The sequence below is a fragment of the Hydra vulgaris genome, chromosome 05, assembly GCF_038396675.1.
Source record: "Hydra vulgaris chromosome 05, alternate assembly HydraT2T_AEP".
NCBI classification, from domain to species: Eukaryota; Metazoa; Cnidaria; class Hydrozoa; order Anthoathecata; family Hydridae; genus Hydra; species Hydra vulgaris.
In genome coordinates, this window is record NC_088924.1 from 4,852,203 (window position 1) to 4,880,000 (window position 27,798).

General features: G+C 28.5%; 1 protein-coding gene across 1 annotated transcript in view; it reads right to left on the reverse strand.

Moving 5' to 3' along the window:
• The window catches only part of LOC136071808 (iron-sulfur clusters transporter ABCB7, mitochondrial-like), a 55,534-nt gene that overhangs the window by 23,018 nt on the left and 4,718 nt on the right, over positions 1–27,798 (reverse strand). Inside the window, exons 2-3 of the mRNA XM_065797195.1 lie at positions 7,689–7,910; positions 6,969–7,092 (exon numbers count right to left, since the gene is read on the reverse strand). Of these exons, the coding sequence (XP_065653267.1) occupies positions 6,969–7,092; positions 7,689–7,910 (346 nt within the window). The remainder of the gene's footprint in view (positions 1–6,968; positions 7,093–7,688; positions 7,911–27,798) is intronic.

The window sequence follows — 27,798 nt, forward strand, 5'->3', positions numbered from 1 at the left end:
CTATCTACCCTGTGAATCAAGTTCTTTAAAAAATTTAAAAATGACAAAAGTACTAAAAACCATACGAGGGTGGTCTGAAAAGTTTCCAACCTAACAAAGATAAAAGAAATTTTATCTTTTATTTTTCAACATAACCTCCTTGTAACTCTACATACTTTTCCCAGAAATACTCCCATCTCTGTAACCCGTCCAAATAGTACTCAGCTATTTCCTCTGCAAAATAATTGTTCACAAAGGTGATTGCCTCTTCATTTGATGAAAATCTATGACCTCTGAGCGCAATTTTTAAATTAGGAAACAAAAAGAAGTTGCTTGGGGCCAGATCTGGCGAGTTAGGCGGATGGTCAACAGTTCAAACCGTAATTCGTGGATTTTTACCATAGCAACCGCTGTGGTGTGAGACCACATGTGCATAGTCTTGGTGAAACAGGATTTTCTTTTTCTGCAAAAGTGGCATTTTTTCAGCAAGTTGTTCCTTTAGCTTGTCAAGCAATGATGCGTAGTATGCTCATGTAATGGTTTTTCCTTTTTGAAGATAATCAATTAAAATAACTCCACAACTATCCCTAAAAACAGCTGCCATCACTTTTCCTGCTAAAAAACAGTTTTTGCTTTTTTGAAGCTAGTTCCCCATTTGCAACCCACTGTAGACTGTATTTTTGTTTCGGACGTATAATGGTGTATCCAAGTTTCATCTACAGTAATTAATCAATGCCAAAACTCGGATTTATTGCGCCTAAACAGTGCCAACAGAGCGTTGAAAATGCTTATTCGAACACATTTTTGATCCAACATAAGCAAACACGGTACCCAACATGCAGACAGCTTTCTCATGCCTAAATTTTCATGTAATATATGACAAACACGTTCTTAGGTTATGTTCGTAACCTCTTCTATCTCCCTCACTTTAATTCGGCGATCATCTAGCACCATTTGGTGAACTTTGGCAATGTTTTCATCGGTAGTTGCAGTTTTTGGACGTCCTGAACATTCATCGTCTCCCAAGCTCTGACGGCCATGTTTGAATTCAGCTGCCCATAATTTCACTGGTAAATGATGGTGCAGAGTCCCCATACACAGAATCCATCTCATCTTTCATTTGCGTAGGCGTATTGCCTTTTGAAAACAAATATTTAATGACAGCTCGATACTCGATTTTGTCTATTTTCACAAAATTACTCACATCAACTCACTCAAACGACTGTTACATAACAACTGCACGTTTAAAATGGCTGAAACTTTGGTGAATAACTATCAACATATGAACAAACAAAATTCACTTGTTTTTATTTACGAGTGCTGCCATCTTCACGTCGAGGTCGGAAACTTTTTAGACTACCCTCATAAAACACAAAAAACCATTGTTATCATCAAGTTCTCCAAACTTATAATTCACTAATATTCGTGGTCTTCGAAGTAACTTTTCTTCTGTTGAGTTTAATCTCTCACAAAGTACATCAGACCAACTTGCTCTTTGTGCAACTAACTTTGTGCGAATAATTTGAGTTCGGCTGTCTCATCTAGTGATCTTAATGTTGATGGTTATCTTCCTTTAATTCATAAAGATTCCAATAGTCACATGCCTGACCTGGGCATTTACATTCATAAGAATTCACCCATTTGTCAGAAAACTAGGTTTAAATCCATTAACTATTCTTTTATATACTTATTATATAACTTCTTGGATTTAGGCTGGCATGGAGTCTTTTATTCCCTCTCTACAATTCCAAGTCAAGCCTCACTCTTCTCCGTGGTTTACGTCACACTGTGCTGCTGCAATTTTCAATCAAAATCATTACTTCTATACCTATCAGCAAAACAATTCTCCAGAATACAGATGTCTGTTTACTAATGCTAGAAACTATTGTAAAAAGATTTTGTCGAACACTAAAGCCAGTTATTCTCAGGTCATGAAATCTCGTATTTCATCTCAAAAATTAGGTTCTCATGTCTTCTGGAAAATCTTTAACAGTATCAATAATAAGGGCAAATCTGTTATTTCACCTCTCTTGTACGGTTCAGATTTAGACACCTCACCTAAAAACAAAGCTGAATTGTTTGCTAGGAACTTTCATCAATATTGTCTCTTGATTCCACTAGTTGCGTTCTACCTGATATAATCAACAAACAGGTTGATCCATTGCTTGACATTTGTATCACTCCAGCTTCTGTATTTAAAGTGATTTTCTGCTTAGACTCTTCTACAGCTTGTGGTCCGGACAACATACCTGTTTTAGTCTTGCAGAAGTGTTCTCCGGAGCTGTCGTCTGTACTTTCAAAACTTTTTAACAAGTGATTATGGGAGTCTTGTTTTCCGGCATGCTGGAAAGCAACATCTGTTATCACTATTTTCAAAAATACCATAAGCAAGGTTTTTAAATCTTTAATTAACAAACATTTAATCTCTCATCTAATAACTTACTTTCTGATCATAAAAATGGATTTCAATCTTCTCGTTTTACAGCTGATTTGCTAACAGTAATAACCGATAGGTTTTATCGTGCATTAGAGGTGGAGAGGTTAAGACAATCGCTCTTGACATTTCTAAAGATAAAGTTTGGCATGCTGGTCTTCTCCATAAGCTTTCTTCTTATGGTGCATCTGGTAGCATCTTAAAGATTATTGAATCTTTTCTTTCCAATCCTAGTATAAAATTTATCTTTAATTGAATGCACTCTTCTTCATATCCTGTAACTTCAAGAGTTCCTCAAGGTTCTATCCTTGGCCCTATACTCTTTTTAATTTACATTAACAATCTTCCAGATATTCTCACATCTAAGGCGGCATGTTTGCTGATGATACTACCATTTATTCTTGTCATGATAAGAAGCCAACACTCTCTGATTGCTTGGAGGGGGCATTTGAGCTTGAAAAGGATCTCACTTCTGCTACATCATGAGACTAAGGGTGGCTAGTGAACTTTAATTCAGATAAAACCCAAAAAATTTTTCAGCCAATTGTTACCCAATATTTTAGATCTTCCTATATTTATGAATAGTAATGTACTCTACGAGACATTTACCCTTCATCTTTTAGATTAACTCTTACTTCTGATCTTTCTTGGAAACCGTGTATCAAATCCATTTTAAAAGTAGCATCTACTAAGGTTGCTTCTCTTTACCAAGCTCAACACTTTCTTACTCCGGATTCTATTTTTTATCTCTATAAATCTCAAATCCATCCTTGTATGAAATACTGTTGCTATATCTAAGGCGGATCTTCCAGTTATGCTTTTTCTCTTTTAGATAAGGTGCAAAAGCGTATTTTAAACATATTTGGGTCTGCTCTTGCAGCCAAACTCCAACCAGAACCATGTCGTTATGTTGCTTCAATTTTTCTCCTACAAATACTATAACAGGCACTGCTCTAAAGAGCTAGCATCTCTCGTGCTATCTACTAAAATTCATTCTTGTGTTACTTGTCCTTCAATTTAGTCTCATCCTTTTACTGTGACTATTCCTAAGTGCTCTAAAAACTCTTACTCGTCTAGTTTTTTTCCTTGAACATTTTTTCATAGTTTTCTGTTGTGAGTTGGTAAATATTATTTGTTTTATCAGCAAAAACCAGAATATTAGGGTTTGATTTAATTTCTTAACATCTAACTTTAATTCTGTTTGAAATTCGTTTTTTATAGGGCAAAACTTTATTGTTTTAATTAAATGTAATAGGTCATTTTCAAAATTTTCCAAATCAGGCATAAAAGGTGGAGTATTTTTTGTTTTAAATCCATAATTATCATTATTATAAATGTATCATTTGTTTTTGTATTTGGTTTTAAAAAAAATGGGCTTTCCAACAAATTCTTTTAACAAAATGCTCAACTTTTTCAATCAAAGAAATAGTATAACTTTTTTCATCTAGTATAGGTATATTTTTCAATGAGTATTTGTCAACTTGTTTCTCCGCGCAGCGACCTTGTTCGTCAAGGTTGGTGTTTCGGAGTTATAGGATTGAGAGAGGGTTATAACCACTATTAAGTAGCCTCCTCATCTGTAGTGGCCTTCTCGGAGGTGAGTAACAAAAAAAAAAAAAAAAAAAAAAAAAAAAAAGTGAAATTATTAGTTTCCATATTTATACGGAATGGTAAAATATAATTAAGAGTGCTCAACAAATGTTAATAAGGAGCCCAATATATATTTAAACAACTTTAAAAAGTATTCTACACAATAGAGTGCTCAATGTTCTTAAAAGAACAGAGCAATTATATATTGATGTTATAAATTGGTTCTCCATAATTGAAAATAAAAATGACTGTACATTTGTTCAATTTGACATTAATGATTTTTACCCCTCAATAACTGCAGATATTTTTGATAAGACTATTGAATTTGCAAAAAGCCACACAGTTATTCCTGATGACACAATCCGTATAATAAAACATTGTAGAAAAAACCTTACTTTATTTTAATAAGGAAACTTGGAAAAAGAAAAACATACATGACTGCTTTGATGTAACAATGGGCAGTTATGACGGAGCAGAAATTTGTGAATTTGTTGGACTATATATTTTAGATTTGTTAAGTAAAATAATTGATATAAAAGATTTAGGCTTTTATCGCGACGATGGTTTAATAGTAATGCGTAGAAAATCTGGACCACAGCTCGACAAAATTAGAAAAGATATTATAAAAACTTTTTAAAATATTGGCTTTCAAATCGAAATAAACATAAATTTAAAAATTGTGAATTTTCTTGATGTCACATTTAACCTCTCTGAAAATTCATATAAGCCTTTCAAGAAACCAAACGATGAACTATTATATATTAACATTAACTCTAACCATCCACCCCAAGTTCTAAAACAAATCCCGATTTCAATTAATAACAGACTAAACCAAAACTCCTCAGATGAAAATGTATTCAATTCCTCTAAACGAATATTTGAAGATGCCCTAAAAAAAAAGTGGTTTTGAAAATTTTAAACTAAAATTTGACCCTGATAAAAAGAATACAAAAAAACGAAATAGAACTAGAAATGTAATTTGGTTCAACCCCCCATATAGCAAAAATGTCTCAACTAACATAGAAAAAGTGTTTTTAAAATTGGTCGATAAGCATTTCCCGCGATCTTAATTACATAAAATTTTTAATCGAAATACAATTAAAGTTAGCTACAGTTGCACAAAAAATATGGAAAGAATTATAAAAGGTCACAATAAGGCTTTGTTAAACAAAAAAGAAATCCTAAATAAAAAAATACAGAAAATTGTAATTGTAAACAAAAAATCAATTGTCCAATGAGTGGAAGTTGTTTATCAAAAAATGTGGTATATAAACGTGTTGTTTCCTCTAAGAATGTACCTGATAAACAATATATTGGCATAACAGAGGGTGAATGGAAAAAACATTTTGCCAATCATAAGCAATCTTTCAAGAATAAAAAGTATTCAAAAGACACCATGCTGTCAAAATATATATGGGAATTAAAAGAAAAAAATATTAACGATTTTATACTGAATTGGTCTATCCTTAAAACAGCGCCTGCATATAACAATATTTCCAAAAAATGCATACTCTGCCTACAAAAAAAATTTGAAATAATTACACATGCAAATCAAGACAAAAACAAAAGATCGGAATTAATTTCTAAATGTAGGCACGAAAATAAGTTTCTCCTAAAAAGCTATAAAAATAAATGAGTTCAAATGATATTTACATTAACTACCTTTTTAAAAAAACATTTAAAAAAATAGCATAAGTAATCATTTCTAAAGAATTATTTTTATAATAGTGTCAGCAAATTCCACAAATGTGTGAAAATTTACAGCAGTTAAGACATTTGCAACTTCCTGTAATTTAATTTTTGGTATAAATTGAAGTTTTATTAAATTGATCATCCATTTCTGATGAATATTTGTTGATGAAACACAGTGTTAAATGGAAAAAAATTTTGTTAAGTGATTTTCTACTAATATATAATTGCTCTGTTCTTTTAAGAACATTGAGCACTCTATTGTGTAGAATACTTTTAAAGTTGTTTAAATATATATATATATATATATATATATATATATATATATATATATATATATATATATATATATATATATATATATATATATATATATATATAACTCTTAACTCGTTGTCAGAAAGTTTTTCCGTATTTTGTTGACAAAAATTAAAATGCAAGACCGGAATTTTAGCACCGGAATGCAGCAGCACTCGGTTGCGAGTAAGGCTATTTGTCAGTCGATGTAGCAGCACTTTGTTGCGAGTTAGGCTATAAGATAGCCGATGTAGCAACACTCCTTGCATGATTTACAGTAAAAAAAATTAAAATAAAAACATTTTTTATATCATTAAAAACATTCGGAATGTTTTTAAAAACAATCTGGTCAATGAAATTTGCGTTTTTGCAGTTTTTTTAAAAAAACGATTAATTTATAATTAAATTAATGGTTTTAACTTTCTGACATCACACAAATGTTGGACTAAAGTCAAAAGTAATTAAAAGTGACATATTTGTTGGCATAAGAATCATTTTTTTCCTTCCATACTCCCAAATGCAATAATCTCTCTCTCTCTCTCTCTCTCTCTCTCTCTCTCTCTCTCTCTCTCTCTCTCTCTCTCTATATATATATATATATATATATATATATATATATATTCAAATGGTTTAAATAGCATCATTTTCTAATTAAAATATTTTAAATAAATTTTTATAAAGATTAAATTAATTGTTAAAGTTGATAATTATGCGTAATAAAACATATATGTATAATATAATAAAAATATTAATATAATAATAAATTATATAATAAAAAAATATATTAAAGTATGATAATTATATAATAAAACATATATGTATATTTATTTTATCTAAAACAAAATAAATATATATTTCTTTTATTACGCATAATTATCAACATAATTATATCTATTATAAAAAAAAGAATGATGCAAAACCAAAATATGCAATCATATACTATGTATATTATACTATACATAGATTATTAACTACTTACAGCCTAAAATCATTGCAGTCACAGTTGAAACTACTGCTGTTTCTACATCATTAATAATGAGTGGTGAATCATTTAAGCTATCAATAGCATATTTAAACAAGAATGGAACTTGAACATTTAGTAACTATAAAAACAAAAATATAACAAATACAACAAAAACAAAACTTTTATTAAAATAACTTAAGGATTAAGTTATTTATAGAAACAATTTAAAATTTAAATTCAAATTTTATTTAAACTTTATATAAATTTTGTTCATATACAAATAATACAAAAAATTTTTTTTTTTAATTTTTAATATATTGCAGGTGTGACAGTTTGTAAAAGTAAGTTTTGACAATAAAAAAAGTTTAACAATAAAAATTTTAATAAAATAATCTCGGTATTCATGTATTCCAAAATTTATACTTTTGCATGTTGCAGTTGTCAGAACCTCAAAGTGATTAATGCATATATAATTGTTTTTTTAAAAACCACAAATAGCTTTGATAACCATGTAACACACTGGTGTTAGGGGCCAGGTTTTATGAAACAAAGCCAGGCGCAAAGAGTTAGGGTTTTTCTATTATTTATTTTAATTCTGCTTTATATTCTTACAGCTTTGCTGTTGGTTTTATTTTTATTTGTTGTATAAACATTAATTTATAAGTTTAGATATTTATCAAAGGAAAAAGAATTTAAAAAAGAAAAATTTAAAAAACTATCAACAAAACTTGAAACCTTTGCACCAAAAAGAAATCCGACAGCAGCTACAACTCTTGCTTTTAATTTTGGTTCATTTTTTGGCCAGACATGAATGGAAAGAGTTCGAATAACTTTGTATACATCATTTTTTTCAACTTTTTTTACATCAACATTTTTTTCTATTTTTTTATCATCTATATTATTTGTAGCAGCACGACTTGATGTTATCAATTTCAATTCATTACTTGAAAGGATATTCTAAAACAAAATAAATATATATATATATATATATATATATATATATATATATATATATATATATATATATATATATATATATATATATTATTACACATAATTATCTTTATTTAATAATTATATTTATTATAAAAAAAAGAATGATGCAAAACCAAAATATGCAATCATATACTATCTATACTATACTATACATAAATTATAATATACATAGATAATTTATAATAAATCCAAAATTGGTTAACTAGAAATATCTCATTTATTTATAACTAGATAACTATTTATTTATAACTATATATCTCATTTATTTATAACTATATAACTTTATTTATAACAAACTTTTCATGTTGTAACATGTTGCTATACACCTCTATTAACTCTATGACTCCTAAACCCAAACCTTTACAAACAAGCTACTTTACAAAGAAGCTTTGTGAAGAAACTTTTTTAATTAAAAGACTTTAAATTAAATATGATTTTGAAAATTAAAAAATTAAACTTAGTTTTAAAGGAATGTAAAATCATAAAATGTGGAATGTAAAATTTAGTTTCAAATGAGAGTAAAATAGTTGGGCAATATTTATTAAAGAAATTTTATAATAACATTTTTAATTCATTTTAGTTTCAACTAATTTCTAATTTCTCTTTACTGTGCTTGCCATTATCTTTCTCCTGATTCCATTATCTACCTCTACAAATCTTTTATTCATTTCTGTATGGAATATTGTTGCCATACTTAGTTTGGTTCTTTTAATGATGCTCTTCCTTTTTAAGACAAGGTCCGAAATCACATTTTCAGCATAGTTGAACCAGCTTTATCTGCCAAGTTTGAGCCTCTTTCCTCTCACCATAAAGATCCATCTCTTTCTCTTTTTTACAAATACTATCATGGCCACAGCTCAAAGGAACTATAATCTCTATTTACATCAACTGAAACGCATTTTTGCTTGACTTGTCATTCAGCAAAGTCACATCATTTTACTGTATCTGACCCTGCATGCTCTAGAACTTTTATTCCTCTAGTTTTTTCCATGCACTTCAACCCTTTGGAACTTTCTCTGATCTATATATTTTCCTGGCTTATACAACCAGGGGCTATTGTAGACAATTTTCGACAGCGTCGACCATATTTGGGCGCTGTTCCAAATAAAATTTGAGGACCTTTTTTTTTTTATGTTTTTTACAGTAAATATTGTATTGTTTTTTAGAAAAAACGAAGATTTTCTGCTAAATTTCTCTAGGACGGAGGGGTACCGCTGCCAAATCTTTTTCCTAGAATAGACCATGACAACCTACAACTTTTTAAGTCTTCTATCAACCATTTCCTTGCTCTTTAACTCTATTCTTTGTTTTCTAGTAACTCTTAACTTTATAGTGGTTGATACCAGCCTTGTCAGGAGCAAATTAGAATAAAAATAACTATAAAAAATTAGTAACTTCTTACATAAAAGATAGGTCACTCCATCATAGATATGTGAAAACAACTATGAAAAAAAATTTTTTTTAAAGAAAGAAGTGTTTTTAGTTTAAGAGAATTCTTTTTACAAATGGATTTAAATTTTTTTATTTCTTTTTAATTAAATATTGTGTAAAGTTTTTATGATGTTAGTTTTATTTATCAACATAAATTATGTGTACAAATATTTTACTGGTGACTGAGTCAATCTATAAATTACTTATAATCTTTACTTTGCTGCGTAAGGAAATCTTGCACCAAAACATACATACATATGCCGATATTATATTATAAGAAATAAATATAATCATTTTCAAATATCAAGTTTAGATTTCATAAGAAATTTTTATTAAATATTGTTTAAATGATTTTTAATCCAGTTTAAACGCCCTAGCATGGATGTAAACAACTTAAATAATAAAATGTCTGTCCTTCTCCAAAAAATATCTACTGAAAATAAATCTGTCTTTTTTTACTTGGCGATTTTAACATGGATCTGATACATTCAAACTCTGACTATGCAACTTCTGAGTTTTTAAACTTATTTCTTATAATATTCCCCCATTTATTATTTACGCTACCAACGAGAGTTACTGACCATACTGCTACAATTATTGACAACATCTTTTCAAATGTAACCACTAACCAAAGTATTTCAGGAAACCTAACAACTTCTATTTCTGATCACCTATCTCAATTTCTTCAGCCATAATTTATACTGCAGGAACTTTAATATTATAACAAAGAATCATTTAAATCTGAATTATTAAAAGTTGACTGGAATGACATTACCAATAAAAACGATGTAAACTCCAGTTTTGAGGCATTTATTTCTCAAACAAAATTGTTGTTAGATTATCATGTGCCACTAAAAAAAATTAGCATTGAGAGCTACAAGCGTCAATTCAAGCCATGGATTACTAAAGGAATAATAAAATTAATTCAAATTCAAAATCTTATTCAAGGAAAAATGTTAAGGATAAAAGATCCAACAAATATAATTAAACTAAAAACTATCTATAAACACTATAAATATACCATAATTAATTTAATAAAACTGAGAAAGAAAACACATTTCAAAAAATTCTTTACAGAAAATGTAAGAAATGTTTGTGAAACCTGAATAGGCATAAAAAGCCTAATAAATGTCAAAAATGTCATTAATGACATTTTTGACATTAAATGAATTGCTTACAAGTTACAAAGCATACATAACTATACCAACTCTAATCTGCAAAGAGTTCTACAACTTTTTCACAAATGTAGCTCAAAAACTTAATTCTAAAATTCACTCTTCTTACATTAGCTATAAAAATCTTATTCTTAAGCATCCAAATCTTCATAGTTTACTTATACAAACATACATACACACACATATATATATGTACGTGTGTGTATGTATGTATATATATATATATAGCCTCTGAATAGTCAGCATTCTGTAATGCTGACCCAAAGGTGTTTAAAGATGGCAATAAATCACCGACCTTGTTTCAATGTTTTATGGTAAAACATTTGTATTAAATTACTTTTTCCAACCTGATGCTGACCTCTAACAACTTAAGGTTGGTAATAAATTGCCGACCTCATTTTTCCTAATTCAGAGGGATATATATTTATAGAGTCTCTCCATTTTAAATTTAATTAGGGGTGTCCCGGATAACATTTTTTTATCTGACCAGATATCAAACACCTGAATATTTAAAAATTATCCGTATAATGTGATTCAAATCCTAAAATATATGTTTTATTATGACAAAATATTACAGTAATAAACCTTTAAAATGGCAAGTTTTATTTGAAAGCTTTTCATAACTAATGATAGCTGTGATTTCACAGCATATTGCATTCCATTCGGAAAGCAGATAAGCAAGGGATGTAATAAATCTGATCAGAAGTTATTTTCCACAACTCCACTGCATAATCACGCATAATTCCACAACTCCACTGCATAATCACATAAATTTTATTGTAAATTGTATGAAGAGGAAAAAAAATTCATATTGAATCTCCTTCAACCGCACAAGGAAGCTCAAAATGTATTGAATTCTGTTCAAGTTTATATTGTTTTTTATCATTTATGAGAAAAAGCGATCAAGCGATCTACCTCAACATGGTGAAATTAACACGTTGAGTTAAGAAAAATATGAGTGATAAACTGATGTATTTGTTGCGCATATATAATTTTAGTAGTATTTTAATAACAATAATAACAATATTGAATAGAAGCCATTAAGATAAGATCATTTAAAAATAATACATTTCTAGATTTCTTTTAATTTTCAAATGACATGAACATGAAATATCTGGTATAAAAAAAACCGGATAGTTATTATCTAGCCAGATATCAGATACCAAATAATACTCCTATCCAGCCTGGATAGTTTATCTGGGACACCCCTAAATTTAATGCTAACACATGAAAAAGCGTTGGCCCATTTTAAGGTTGGCGTGCACATTTTTAAAAATTTATATTTTTTGTGATTAAAAAAAAAAAAGAACACTTTGAAAAATAAAGGATGAAACAATTAAAAAAAACCCAGCAAAACAAATATTTTGTTTAAATTCAATAAAAATAAAATATGTAAAAAACGTTTTATATAAATATTAAACAAATAATTAAAATAAAAACAGAAAGACAAACTTTTGAAATTTTAAATGAAATAAATTTAAAAAAACTGGGAAAACGAATGTTTTATCTAAAATCTAGATAGTATAATTTAAAAAAACACAGCAAAACAAAAGTTTTATTTAAAATTTAGATCAAAATAATTTTAAAAAAATGCCTAAAAAAATTATTTAAAATCTAAACAAAATATTTAAATTAGGAACAGCAAAAATGAACGTTTTATTTAAATTCTAAATAAGATAATTAAAACAAAAATGGCAAAACAAATGATTTATTTAAATTCTAAATAAAATAATTCATACATAATTGCATTTGTACAATATTTTGTAAAATTATTTAATAAACAAAAAAGATTTGCAGCTATTTAAAAAAAATGCATTTATTTTTTAGGCAAGTGCTTTTTTATAAATTTGCCAAAGATTTGATGAGACTAAGAGCAAGCTCAAGAAGTATTGAGTGCAAAAGTGCTGACTAAATGAAAAAAACTATATACATACATTTATATATATATATATTTTAGTTATTCACCTCCTCAAAGCCGAGAAGGCCACTACAGATGAGGAGGCTACTTAATAGTGGTTATAACCCTCTCTCAACTATATAACTCCGAAACACGAACCTTGAGGAACAAGGCTGCTGCGCGGAGAAACAAGTTGATTGCAGTACTACCATGGACATGGTGCCAGGCTGCGCGACTATTTAAATTGGTTCATTTTTTAACTTATTACTTAAATTTAATTTACTCATTATTTAAATTGATTTTTTTGCCGCAGTTTGCATTTCTACATTTAGCAATATTTTTTGCTGCTAAAGGTAAACTTTTGTACTTTTGTTTTTGAAATACTATTACTTTTTAACAAAAAAATAGCTTTGGATAATTACTTTTTAATCTAATGTAACAATAAAGCAACATTTTAAAAGTCTGATTATTAATGTAACTCAGCCAAATATGAAGATAAATAAATAAAATTAAAAGATATATAATTGTATTATGTCATCATTTATTATTCAATTAAAATAATTATAACTGTTTAATATGGGCACCATTATATTCTTTAATCATCCTTTTTTGAATTTCAGAATAAATGTTACAGCAAGTATCATGAATAATTTATTTAGTTACATTAGTTATTGCTGGCTTCAAACTGTCAATATTGGTTACTTTTTGTTATAATACTTTCTGTTTAACATACCCAAAAATAAAATCACATGGTTTCATATCTGGGGATCAGGTAGCCTATTTGATTGGACCTCTTTGGCCAATTCGTCTTTGTGGGCACTTCTCACTTAACCAAGCTCTAACAATGTGTAGTGGGCAGGAGCTCCCAGGCCTCGTTTTAAAGCGTTAAGCTGCCAGCTACTTACATATGCATTACATACGCCTAGAGCAATTTCCATTAGGCAACTTTTCATCATTTTTTATTTTTAAATTATTCTATAAGCAGTAAGATAAAAAAGTAATTAACTTTATAAAAAACCACATTAACTTGAATAACGATTATGTAAAAAAGTTTGAATGACAATTATGTTAGATGTAAGCACTATTTACTAATGAAAAAAACTCAAAATTAAAAACTATGAAAACTTAATCTCTATTAAGCTAATTATTTTATCGAACAGAAAACAAAATTGTTTATAGTAGATAACAATTTTTTTTTATGTATATAAAAAACCATAAAAGAAACATATAATAAAAACTTTTATTTATCATCTTGAGAGCAAAAGAATATTTATGCAACTTTTGATTGCATTAAAAAAATTTACTTAAATTTCTATATAGTTATAAATAATTTATAATTAACTTATTTTTTTATTGTTATGAACAACTTTTTCACTTAAAAAACACTAATACTTTAAGCTTGAAGCAAAGATCATTATAACGTAATTCTGATAAAAAAATATACGATTTAATTCAAAACTAATTTAATATATAATTTTATTCTGAAAAAAAAAATATAATTTAATTTTAATTTTAAAAATATTAATATTAATTCTGATTAAAAAAAATATTTAAATGTATTAAAGTTATTTAAAAATATTTAAATTAAAATCATTTAAAATTATTTAAAAAATATTAAAATTTTTTAAACCTATTTAAAAAATATTTAAATTTTTTAAACTTATCTAAAAAATATTTAAATTTTTTAAACTTATCTAAAAAATATTTAAATTTTTTAAAACTATTTCAAAAATATTTAAATTTATTAAAACTTTTTTAAAACTTTTTTAAAAATATTTAAATTTATTAAAACTATTTTAGAAATATTTAAATTTATTAAAACTATTTTAAAAATATTTAAATTTATTAAAATTAAAGTTAATGCTAGGGTTTAACTGTCAAATCTATTATAAAATATTACTAAATATTGTTTAATATTTAAATTTTATTTATTCAAAAAAAAAAAATTAGCTCATTTTTATTGCAATTGTTTTTCGGGTTTTTTTTCTAAACATTTTTTTTACTCAAAATTAAATATTAAATAAACATGTTCCGAAACTGTACAACCAATGAAGTATAGGGGTGCAAATAACATGTCTCTTAACAATAAAACTCTTCAGAATTTTGTATTAATGCCTATACTGTATGCATTACACTGACTTTTTATTACTTAAAAATGTTTTGATAATATAAAGTAAAACTCGGCCTTAAAATATTTCTGAATGCGTACGTGATTCAGAAATTAAAAAATTGATCAGAAACAGAAAACAAATTTTGGCAATTTTTACAAACTTCAATTTTTATATAGTATAAGACCTTTATAAAACATTATAGCAGTTCAAGATTTTTTTTCAAAATTGTTCAAATACAGTTTTTCTATCTTTACTTCAGCTACAAAAACCATTGGCTATATCTATGATTTTCAGTTCATAAGTTTTTTTGTGTGTGTATATTTAACAGCAAAAAAATGATTGGGGGCCGCACTAATAAATATGTAAATTTGGTGTATAGTACTCGTAATAATGTTATATTTCATAAAGCATCTTGTATCACAATATTTCTTAATGCATATATCACAATATTTTTTAATGTATCATGTATCACAAAAGTTATTAATGACTTTTCTGATTCTGTTTCTTTTGAACCAGAACTTGAATATTTGGCTCTATCTTCGTAGTTTTAAGTTTCAGCTGGTCTTCCAGATGCTCATCAGTCAACTGTGACCTTAAACAAGACTTGATAAATGTCATGTGTGAAAATGTAAATTCACAGCAGTAGGTTGTACCAAAGCAGCTCAGAAGATGCCTGGCAATTTGACGGAGTTTTGAATACTCAACTGCAGTTTTCCAAATTTCCAATGGATCCTTCTTGTTGTCAAAGAGATTTTAGGATACTGTCCTCAGAAAGCTCAATCAATTCCATCTGTGAATATTCTGGAGCTGTTGAAATTTTAACAAGATGAGGCTGAAAAGCTTGTTTCAGTGTTCCATTATGTTCTTCAAAGTCTTTAAACCTGTCATTAAATTCTGCAATCAAAGAATCCAGGACCATTTCATATCTTGATATATCATTATTTTCCAAACTTTTCTAACTTTTTTATTCAAGAATAATTTTTGTGAGCTCTGGGAAATGTTCTGTTGATAAATTTGACTAAAAATAATATCTTTGAGAAAAACAAGTTTTTTCTTGAATGCCTGAATCTGTTGCCACATTTCATAGATTGACTTAGTTTTACCTTGCAATGAACTATTCAGCATGTTATGCTCTGTCATCAGAGCGCAGAGGAATGCGGCATCTCTACAAAATTCTGGATTAGAAAGCTCACAGATCTCGTTTTGACTTGTAAAAAGCTCCTCAATTTGTTTTCGAAGCTTAAGCAATTTTTACAGTACCAACCCTTGTGACAGCCAACGAACTTTATAATAGTAAGGAAGATCCACAAAATATGTGTCTTCATCAGATTGCAGAAGGTTTTGAAACTGTCGATGGCATGAAGAATTTTCTCGTATATAATTTACAATCCCTATAACTTTTTTTAACGTGTCATCCAAAGTAGCAGCTTTTGCACAAAGACTTTGCTGATGGAGAATACAATGAAATGTAATCAGACAATCTGGATCAGGCAATTCCTTTTTTAGGAAAGCAATGAACCCTTCATTTTTTCTTTGAAAGCAGCAAATATATCACAGCCTCAAGTTTTTCCTTTTAGTGTTGCTAAAGCAAATAACTCTTCATAACTTTTGAAGTCTGCAGTTATAATCCGAATAAATAACAGAAGTTGGGCAGAATCAGTCACATCAGTGGACTCATCTAAAGCAATTGAATAATATGCGTCCTCCATTTGACATATTGAGATAAATTGCTCAGAACTATTTGTAGCAAGCTCATGTTGACAGTCCGTAATTGTTTGCCGAGAATTATCCACTTTATCTGGATCCATACATGACACTGCTTCAATAAGGCAAGCCTTCAAGGTTTCAATATCACTATATGGTTTTTCTCCTATGCCAAGAATGAGAGCAATTTTATATGTTGCTTCAGTTGTTCTATTTCCATGTTCTTGAACAATTGAAAATGTCTGCTGTTGTTTGCTCTTTTGAGACATCAATTTTGCTAATGCATTTTTTCAAGCTTCTCCCTCTAATTTTGCATACTTATGATCCTTATGATTTTTTTCATGTCTCTTTGCAGTAGCATTCTTCAAAGTAGCAATTGTGAGGTCACACAACAAGGAAAACTTTTTATCCTTGGTTGGAATCATGAAGTAATCTTCCTCCCATTTTTCATTAAAAGACTGATTTTCCTCTTGCACTGTTCTTGCTTTTTTAGGGAAAACTAATATTTTGACACTAGTTGAAAAATTATACATAAATAGAAAACCATGATATACATTATAATACAAAAACTTACAGTCAATTGATTTCTACTGTCACAAAAAAAATCTGTATGGTGTTTTTATTTATTCATTTTGTTTTGTTTTGTTATTATTTCTGTCAATCAATTACTACTGTACCAGCTTTGCCAAGTTAAAAAATTTTTCCTTAATTAACATTAGCATTCACACACTTTACTATAACTAAAATGTAAAAATAAAGTAATTTTTTAAATTTCATTATTTTTTCTAAAATATTTAATAAAAAAAATTTAAGTTCCTAATTTTACATTTTGGGGCCGCACAAAGAGTGTCTGGGGGCTGCATGTTCCCCGGGGCCGCCCGTTCCCCACCCCTGGTCTAATGGTTCAGTTGTGGATTCACGCATAACTTATAATTGTGCATGCAGGCTTGAGGCATTCAAATCTGTACCATAGAAAGCAAGAACTTCTTTATTTATTGAATTACCTTCAGGTGAAATATTTATAAGTACTGATTCTATCTTTTGAAGCATTAAATATCCTTGTTGTTCAAATTTAGATTAAATACTGCCAATTGTCATTTCTATATATATATCTTTTCTAAAATATGTCATTTCTAAAATATGTCATTTTTATAAAAATATGTCACTTTTCTAAAATATGTCATTTCTAAAATATATCTTCTTGAAAAAGTCAAAACTAGAATTTTCAGATAATACTAATTCAAACGCTCCTATTTCAAAACAAAGAGTTACTTTGCGATGACAGGGCAAAGCATGTTTTTTTAGTTAAAGCAATTTTCTTTTGAGTACAATACGGTTTCAGAATAGCTCAAGTAAATTTTTAGATCGGATAGATTTCAATGTAATCAAAGTCTTTCAACAATTTTCTGATCTTCACTAGCTGAAAGTGTAAACTTGCGCACACTTTTTGATAAATTGTCTACCATGCATAGAATAGTCTTGCCCAACTCAAATCCAAACAAGAAAGGAAATTTGTGAATTTGTGCTGCAACTTTGCCTATTCAAGCAACAATCTCACTATCTTCTGTCTCAGATTTAGCTTCTTCCAAGCAACTTTGAAGAGCTTCATAGTTTTCAGATATGGAATAAAATGACTCCACTCTTACCGTCCAGCGTGTAGGGCAGAGTATATGAATATGCGGTAGTGGTGTAGTGGTAAAGCGCTCGCTTCATAAGCGAGAGGTTCCGAGTTTGATCCCCACCACGTCCCTGGTAGTACCGCGCTCAACTTGTTTCTCTGTGCAGCGGCTTTGTTCCTGAAGGTTCGTGTTTCGGAGTTATAGAGTTGAGAGAGGGTTATAACCACTATTAAATAGCCTCCTCATCTGTAGTGGCCTTCTAGGCCTTGAGGAGGCGAATGACAAAAAAAAAAAAAAAAAAAAAAAGAAAAAAAAAAAAAAAAAAAAAAGAATACCAGGTGTCGTAGGGGGAACACTTTCTTTTACCTTTTTGAAAAGGCATTCAGGTTTGGGAGATTTTTTTATCAACTTTGTAATTTCATGAGCAGTGTTCAGAGTATGTTTCATGATGCTGATAGCTTTAAGCGCATCTTGTACTGCTAAACTCAAAGCGTGACCATAAAAATGGGAATATAGTGCTTTGGGTTCGAGGTCATTTATTCTCTTTGCAACTTTACATTTGCAAACTGTCATGATCCTGGCACCATCATATCATTGACCAATTATTAATTAAAAGATTCATCCGCATAAGAACATCTTTGATAGTTGCGGTTATACTTTCAGCAGATGTGTTTTCCATACTTTAAAGTTCGACAAACACTTTGAGTCATCTTCATCTCCATATCGCAAGCAAACCACCATTTGCTCAGTGTTGGATTGATCTGTGGTTTCATCTACCATAATTGTAAACCACTTTGAAGAAATGTTAGATGTAATTTTTCTGAGAATAGTGAGACCCATTATCTGCAGAATTTCATTTTGGATAGTTGCACTTGTAAATTTATCTTGCAACTTTCTTATCCATTTAGTTAAAGCGGGATTATCTTTGCTTCTGAGATTAAGTAACTGAGAAAAGTTCAAATTAAATTCTTTACAGTTTTTGTCTGTATTGTAATCACCACGCAGAGCAATACCTTGTCTGGCGAGAAACTGAATATTCATGATTATTATTATCAACATTGCTCTATTTTCCATTTTTTCCTCAGCATGAGTTTTGCTGAGAAGTTCACCAATATCTTTAGTTGTTGAAGGAATAGTTATAACCTTCTAGATGGCTTCTTGATGAGAAAGAGTATTTTGGTGTTTCTGGAATTTTTGTAAAACCTTTTTTCCAATTAAAAAATCCAGTTTTTGTGAAAATATCCTCGCTGCATCTTGAAGATGATAAATTATGCATTTCCATTAACATACAAGTAGTATAAACTTTATCGTTACATTCGTTGTAATGCAGCCACCGAAACAGCTTGTACGATTGCTGACAAAATGATCACTTCGGACTACCACATCAACACAGGTTGATGCGGGCTATTACTAAGATGCTTCTTTGGTAGACTGTAACAGTGGAGACAGAGTTAACATTAGTATCGGCTGAGTTAGTTAACGAAGAAGAAAAATTAAAGACAGAGCTAGAGGATGATGCTGAAGTAACAGTGAACACAGAGCCAACATAAGAAGTAGTAGCAGCAGTGCAAGGGTTAGCAAGAGATGCAGCAGTAAAAATATGTTGAAACCATTAGAATTTGAAGTAGCATCTAATAAAAATGCTGTAGTAGCGATAGTTGCTGGGCTAGAGGTTGAGGCAGAGCTAGGAGAAGTTGATATGACAACAGTTATTGTATAGAAAGAAGTAAAAGTGTGGTTTGTATCTGCCCCATCCAACATTTCCTTCAGTCATTTAAGACAATTCCCTTCCACACCAGACAATTTTTGTTAAAAAATCACATAATAGATTGTTATGTAATGTTACTATAATTAATACAAACTTTTTTTAATCTTATTTTAAATTATTATTACGCAAAAATTCAAACTATTATAAATAATCCAATTGCAAACTGTAATAATTAGATAATAAATATTATCTAATAATATTTAAATTTAAATATTAAATTCATGAAACTTAAAACTCAAAATAAGTAAATTGAAAATGCAAATTTATTTTTAAAAAATCGCCTCACTTGAATAAATTTATTTGTTAGTTGTAGCAAGTTCAATACCACGTTGTAACAAGTTCTATACAATGAATTCTATTTTTTTATTCAAAAGGTAATGTAAAATCTACAGTTATTTACTAAAGTTTACAATTATTTGCAACATTTTTATTTTATTACTCGTTTAATTGTGAAATATTCCTACAGTTGTTTAGCAATTAAAGAAATTAGTTACAGATATTTAAAAAACAAAGGTTTTATAAATGTTTTCAAATTGTTTATTAAAACATTATCAGAGGCGTAACAAGACGTAAAGTAGGGGGGCTGTAGCCCCCCCCCCAGCCCACTTGTCACAGCCCCCACTTGTCCACAGCCATGATGTATCAAGAATTTGCACAAAAAGTTAAACTAATTTTTATAACACAGGTAGAGCACAGCAATTTTTTTAAATAAATGATATATACAACGATATAATTTTAACAAATGGTGTTTAGAAAAATAATCTTTGCTTTCAAAACAAAATCGCTAATAAAATAATAAACTTTTAATAAATAAAGTAGATAAGTCAATGTCATTTTTTATTTGTTACTTGCGAATTTGTTAAAAATAAAATCTTTTTTAGTTGCAAACTTTTTTAAATGATTATTTAAGTAATAATCATTTTTAAAAATTAAACATTTTTAAATTCATTTATACTAATGTAGAGAAAAACAACTTGTTATATGAAATTTTTTTTAAATATAATATTAAATTTAATTATTAAATATAAAAAAAAAAAAAATTTTGTAATAGTATTAATAAAAATGAGTTAAACAATATTTAACTCATTATGCGGTAAATAATATTATTGCAGTAATTTAAAAAAGCTAATGTCTTTAAAAAATAAAAAGATAAACAGAATTTTATGATGTCAAATTCACATTCGGCTAATGCGTTAAGCATTTTTTATTTAAAACAAGGCTTGAGCTCCATGGAAATAGATTTGTCTGACAATGTGCTTTTGAAACAATACTGGATAAAAAAACTCTTTAGGCATCTCGAGGTAGTTTTTGCCGTTAATAGGTGGTTTGTCAAAAAAGTATGGTCTTACAACACAGTATGAAGGCATAACGCACCAAACATTAATTTTTCGACTGTGCTGATTGTATTCTTCCTTTTTCCTGACTCCAAATTTGACAATTCTGCAAAGTAGCTTCATTAAAAAAAAAAATTTAATTATGGTCCTCCAAGAGTGGTAGTACATCTTTGGCAGTTTGGGCTCTACAAATAAAGTCTCATATAATTTCTAGTGTATTTGGATTTTATATGACTTTAGAAACATTTGTGAATGTAAAATATTATGAACATTCATAAATTTTTTACCGAGAGGAATCATTTAGCCCTATTGATAAATTTACTTGGGCAGAAAGATTAGTTACTTTTGCCATTAACTTGTAACCAAAAAATTGCTTATCTGGTTTAGTGTGTTTTTATTGCATTTTGTGATAATCTGCAGTGCTGAGAAAGCATAATAATTACAATGGTTAAAAATTGTGGCTATTGCCTTGGATCTAGTGTTTCGGCATTTTCCTTAAGGAATCTCACAACCTCAACTGCACTCTTGAGACTGCAAATCTCGAATCCAAAGGCACAATTCAATTTAATATTATTTTAAAATAGTAACTATTTCCAGAGGTTAAAGTAGAATTGGAAATTAAGTTGAACAGTGTTAAAAAGTTCAAATGGTATGTTCAAGGAGATGCTGAATAGACCCTCCACCTTCTTAACTTAGTAGTTTAAATTTAGCTAAAGGTGCATTTTTATTAGATATATTTTTGTAGTATTTCAAGGTCTATGGTTATGACTAAAACTACTACTAATGTCCACACTTATTTGGTTATATCAAATGCTTAAAATAAATGCTTACATTAGAGAAAAATTTTTTGAAATGAGATAAATTCTGGTGCACAAACAGAAACGTAAAAATATAAACAAGAAATAATTATGTTCAATATTAAATAAGTATTTAGTACAAGAGTAGGTAATTTCAAAGTGTTATGGAGGTATTTTGAAACACTATAGCACTTCCAAAATCGATTTTATTCCAGTTAAATTGTTTTCCTTTCTACATTATCCTTCCTCAAAACCAGCTGTTAGTCTACCAACATTCGCTCATTCTTTTGAAAACTCCTTTGGTTGGAATTGTTTTAGCAGAAGAACATTAATGCTGATGAACAACAATAATGATATTTGTTTAACTGACAATAGGCTTCACACATCTATAAAGAAGATACTGATTAAAAAGCCCTTTTCGCATTCTGCATTGCTCACAGATATGATCATTGATGAAGAATACAGACGTTTTAACTTTGACAATCTGTGTCACTCCAACTTTTAGAAAATTTGATCACAAGAAGTGGATATATGTACTTGACCATTAAAATGATTCTTGAAGTCACTTTACTCCTATTTATTTAAAAAAAAATCAAGAACAAAAAAGTTGTATAATTTTTTCAGCAGAGTTTCTGGAAAATCTTAGAAAAATGTTATTTTATTTTGGTCATATCTTGGCCATGAATATGGTTCAAAACACTGCACTAATTGAGTTAGGATGTGCTTTTCATCAAAAGTTTCTATGCGTGACTTTTTAAACTTCTGCAGCTTCTGATAGAGGGTGGCCTAGTAAAGATTAATTTCTGCCTTTTGATATATTTACATCTTGTAGAATACCATTTTCAATGGCCAGTTTGACAACAGAGACCCTGGGATTTCCTTCAAAAATTTTCCTTTCGAAAATAGATGAGACAAGAGAAGCAAGTGTGACATCTTTTAATTGTTAACTTCTCAAGTTAATTCGATTTCTTCCAATGCATAAAACCTTAATGCCAGGTTTGTAAAAAATGATACATTTGCAAGTTCCTGTGCAAGATTTTTAAATTTGTCTCTCTCCTTTAAGTCCCATGTTAAAACATAAAGACTATCAATAAATCACTTTAAAAGGTTAAGGGTTTGACTATTAGTTATTTGTTGATTTTTAAATTAGAATTTTTATTTATTTTTAAAACAAAAAATTTTTTCCAGCGCGTTTTGAAAATTATATATAAAAGTAAATAAGCATACATATACTTTTCATCTCTGCGTTTTTTTGAAAACTTAAAAGTTGATTTTGACATAAGAAAGAGGGCCAACTGTCCATGGAATACTAACGGAATTAGAAGGTTATCAAAAATAAAAAAAAAGCTCTATATCAAGTATTTTAAAAAAAGAAATAAAAGTAACCTATCTATCTGAAAGCAATACATAAATCATTTTGAAAAATTTGAAAAAAAAAACAAAAAAATTTATTACTTGAAACAAATTCAAAAGTTGTAATTTCCGCAGAACTGACAGCATTAAATTCCAGTAACTCCACAAATGTGTTAGTTGGAAAATCATCATATGCATAGCAAAGGTATAAAACCAAGCAAGCTTTCCTGGTTAAATTTGTTCTTTCGTCAGTAAAGTAAGATACTGAGTGGGTGTTTCTGAATGTAGCATAGTACTCTTTTCTTCATTTGCTTACTTATAATATTAATGTTTGATTGTAACACTATGTCAGCATTAGACCATTTAACGTCTGAAGATCAATGAGCTCAGGATAGTCAGTGTAGGGTCTGTTGTTTTTAGTAATATAGTATGCCATTCTAAAAATATGTTCAGTTGTTTCAAAGTCTGCCAGGGCTTTGGGGCCGAGGTAAAAGCATTGGTTCCAGCTCCAGGCACGAGCTCCATTAAAATTTTTTAGCTCCAGCTCCGCAGCAGCTCCAGAAGAAACAAATCAAAATAATTAAATGTTTTATAAAATATCAGGCTTTAGTGTTTAGATCAAGATTGCTTGATATAAACTTGAGTGCAAATTTTTATTAAATTATTTTAATTGAAAAAATTTTGGTCACAATTCTCAACTTTTCTTTTTTATCAAGCTCTTTTTCAAATTTGTCTAATTCTTCATCAGAATTAGAATTACCTAAAACTGAATGAAATGTTGTAGATGATTCGACTGTTTTCCTATTTCTTGATTTACAGTTATATTTTTGGCATCTCTTTTATAAGTTATTTCTTGCTAGTGCTTAAGGCTTGTTTTGCTTATACATCTGATTTTTTTTTAACAATATTCTACAACTAGCATCAACATAAACTGCAGTTAAAAATATATTATGAATTCCTTAGTTTCTTCAAAACATACTGGACCTTTGCTAAAAGTTGGGTAGTGTATTAATGCTCCTCATCTTGTATAGCTTTATCTAGAAAATTTTCATGATCTGAACTTTTATTTAAAAGTGTGATTACCTCTAATGTTTTAAAATAACTTTTAAAGTATTATATGCAGCAACATAAAGTACATGACATATTACAAAAAATAATTTGATTAAAATTAATTTCTAAAAAAAACGCTAGCAGTTTTTTTAATGAATACAAAAACAATTTTATATACATCAGGTCAACAATAATTTATAAAATATAAAATTTCTTAGTGCCTCAAGGTGAGCATCAAATACTTAATCTATACATACACACTATATAATAGAATATACACAAACACTATATACACAACCTATACATATACACCCAATCTATATATATATATATATATATATATATATATATATATATATATATATATATATATATATATATATATATATATATATATATGTATATTGATATTATATATATATATATATATGTATTGATATTATATATATAATGATATTTTATATATATATACATATATATGTATGTATATATATGTATGTATATATATGTATATATATATATTGATATTATATATATATATATATACATATATATATATATATACATATATATATATATATATATATATATATATATATATATATATATATATATATATATATATATATATATATATATATATATATATATATATATATATATATATATATATATATAACCCTTAGATGTTGTCCGAAAGTTTTTTCCATATTTTGTTGACAAAAAGTAAAAATTAAAATGCAAGACCGGAATTTTTTTTTTTAATAATGATAGACTGCCTGCCCCAACCAAACCCTCAGTCAATGTAGCAGCACTCCCTTGCGGGTCAGGCTATTTGTCAGTCGATGTAGCAGCACTCCCTTGCGAGTCAGGCTATTTGTCAGTCGATGTAGCAGCACTCCCTTGCGAGTCAGGCTATTTGTCAGTCGATGTAGCAGCACTCCCTTGAGAGTCAGGCTATAAGATAGTCGATGTAGCAACACTCCGCGCATGATTTACAGTAAAAAAAATAAAAATAAAAACATTTTATTAAAAAAAATAAAAATAAAAACATTTTATTAAAAAAAATAAAAATAAAAATATTTTATTAAAAAAAATAAAAATAAAAACATTTTATTAAAAAAAATAAAAATGAAAACATTGTTAATATTGTTAAAAATATTCAGAATGTTTTAAAAACATTTAGAATGTTTTAAAACATTCAGAATGTTTTTAAAAACATTCTGGTCAATTAAATTTGCGTTTTTGTGGTTTTTTTATATAACAATTAATTTGTAATTAAATTAATGGTTTTGACTTTCGTCCAACACGAAAATGTTGGACGAAAGTCAAAAGTAATTAAAAGTGACGTATGTGTTGGCGTAAGAATCACTTTTTTCCTTCCGCTCTTCGCAAAGCCAACAAACTATAGATCTATATATATATATATATATATATATATATATATATATATATATATATATATAAATATATATATATATATATATATATATATATATATATATATATATATTAGGGCATGCCAAAAAAAAAAATTTTTGGTCGCGCTTTAAAAACCTATTCTATACATAAAAATAAGCAAAAATATGAATTTTCATTGTTCTATCTCAATTCTAGGTGCCAGAAGATGAAATCAAGATTTTACGAAAATACGCAAAGTATGATGAAATAACATTAAGGATGGCAAAATAACAAGATTGCACCATTTTGTGTTTAGTTTAAGATTACAATCACTACATGACATATCTATTATAAACTGTTAATAATTTTTTATAGCTTAATAGTTAAAAATAGTTAAAATAACATTAACTTTTTCAAAAGAAATGGGTCCAAAAAAGAAGAAAAATGTCCATGTAAGTGAAAGTGTCAGACGACCATTATATCTGTTAACTAACCCAATTTCACAGCTACCAAATACACAGCTTCCAACCAATGGTAGTATTTTAAGATATTATCAATATTTAATTTCAAGTAAAAAGAAAAGATTTATTAAAACACAAATTAACATGGCCTGTAAGAAGCAAAAAGGTACAAGGAACTTGGTGTGCAAAAGTAAGACATAACTGTAAAACATAAACATTTTTATTCCTAGATTAAAGAGGACTAAATAATTATTTTTTCAGGTGCAATAAATGTTAAATAAATAAAATATTTTTTAAAAAACTAAATTAGGTAGAGATTTTTGTGACCTTGAGACGCAATCAGACTGCTTGATTAGACAAATAGTCAACATTTGGACCAAAGCAGGATTTCAAGCATACATCATTTCAGAATATTCAATTCTTGACAAACTTCAAGCTCTACACAAGAAGTATCAACTTTTGAAAAAACGTGTTACCCTGAAAGATACCAAAAATACTAGAGAAAATATTAAGAATGAGTTCATTTCAACAATGGAACAGTTGTTTGACATAGGCAAAGATAACTTAGAGCAACTGATGAGAAGTGACAAAATAACACCAAGAACACAAGCTGCTATTGAAGAAGACCTAAATTTCTATCTAGACCAGCAAACAGACAGGTAAGAGTATCAATTATATTGTAGCCTTTTTGTAAATTTCTCTATACTAATTAAATTGTTAGCAGCGCAGCTACTTTATGTAGGGCTTTCAGTCTGTCTGTCTTTCAGCTATCCATCTGTCTGTCCATCAGAGTAAGTTATTGCATTCTAATGTTATACATTTTTGTTTTAGGAAGTGGTTTATTTCTAAGCCAGATAAAGAGCTAGCTACCATCATTGAGAAACGACTAGAAAGGTATAAAAGACAAGAACAAATGAGAATGAAGTACCTAGAGGAGAAAGAAAGATGTAAATCAGCTCCCCCACCACTTGATGAAAGTGATGAAAACTTGACGCTAACTAAGAAAAGGTAAAACAAGTGTCATAATTACTTTAAAACTGTTAAAAAACTTACTTCTTAAAAATGAAATTCTAACTTATTTATGTAAATATTTTAGATACAAGTCTGGTCCAGCCAATTTGGATATGTTTGACTCAACTTTGACAGATCCAGATTTTGCTGTAGAAGAAGACTCATTCGAAGGTAGTGATGATGACTTTGAATATGGTGCTGCTCATAATAAAACCCCAAAAGTCTTACCTAAAGGCTCAATGCAAGTAAATAAAAAGATTACAAGAGAAGAATTGATGGCAGTAACTACACCTATTTGTGCTAGAGGGTTAATCAGCATTGAATTACAAACCTGGCTGTTGTCGTCTGTTGTTAATTATCTGGGAGGAGATGTTAATCAGATGGGCATTTCTAAATCTAGTATTTCAAGAGAAAGAGCGAAAGTAATTAAACATCAAGGTAATTTTTAAAGGGACACCTAAAGAAAAAGTCTTTTATGCCAACTTTTTGCCAGTCAAAATTAAGTTTTTTTTTTCAAATCAAAAAGTTTTTCTTCAGATGCCATATTTCTTATCCCTGATTTTCTAATGTAAGTCTATTATAAATGAAAGTTATGATTAAAATCTTACTATAACTTTAAAGAGTGGAATATTTACCTAAAAATAAACCATCATAACAATAATATATTGTGTTAAAAATGATCTTTATTTAGGCAATACCATCAGAGAAAATTACAGAGAGACAATGGCTGGAAAACA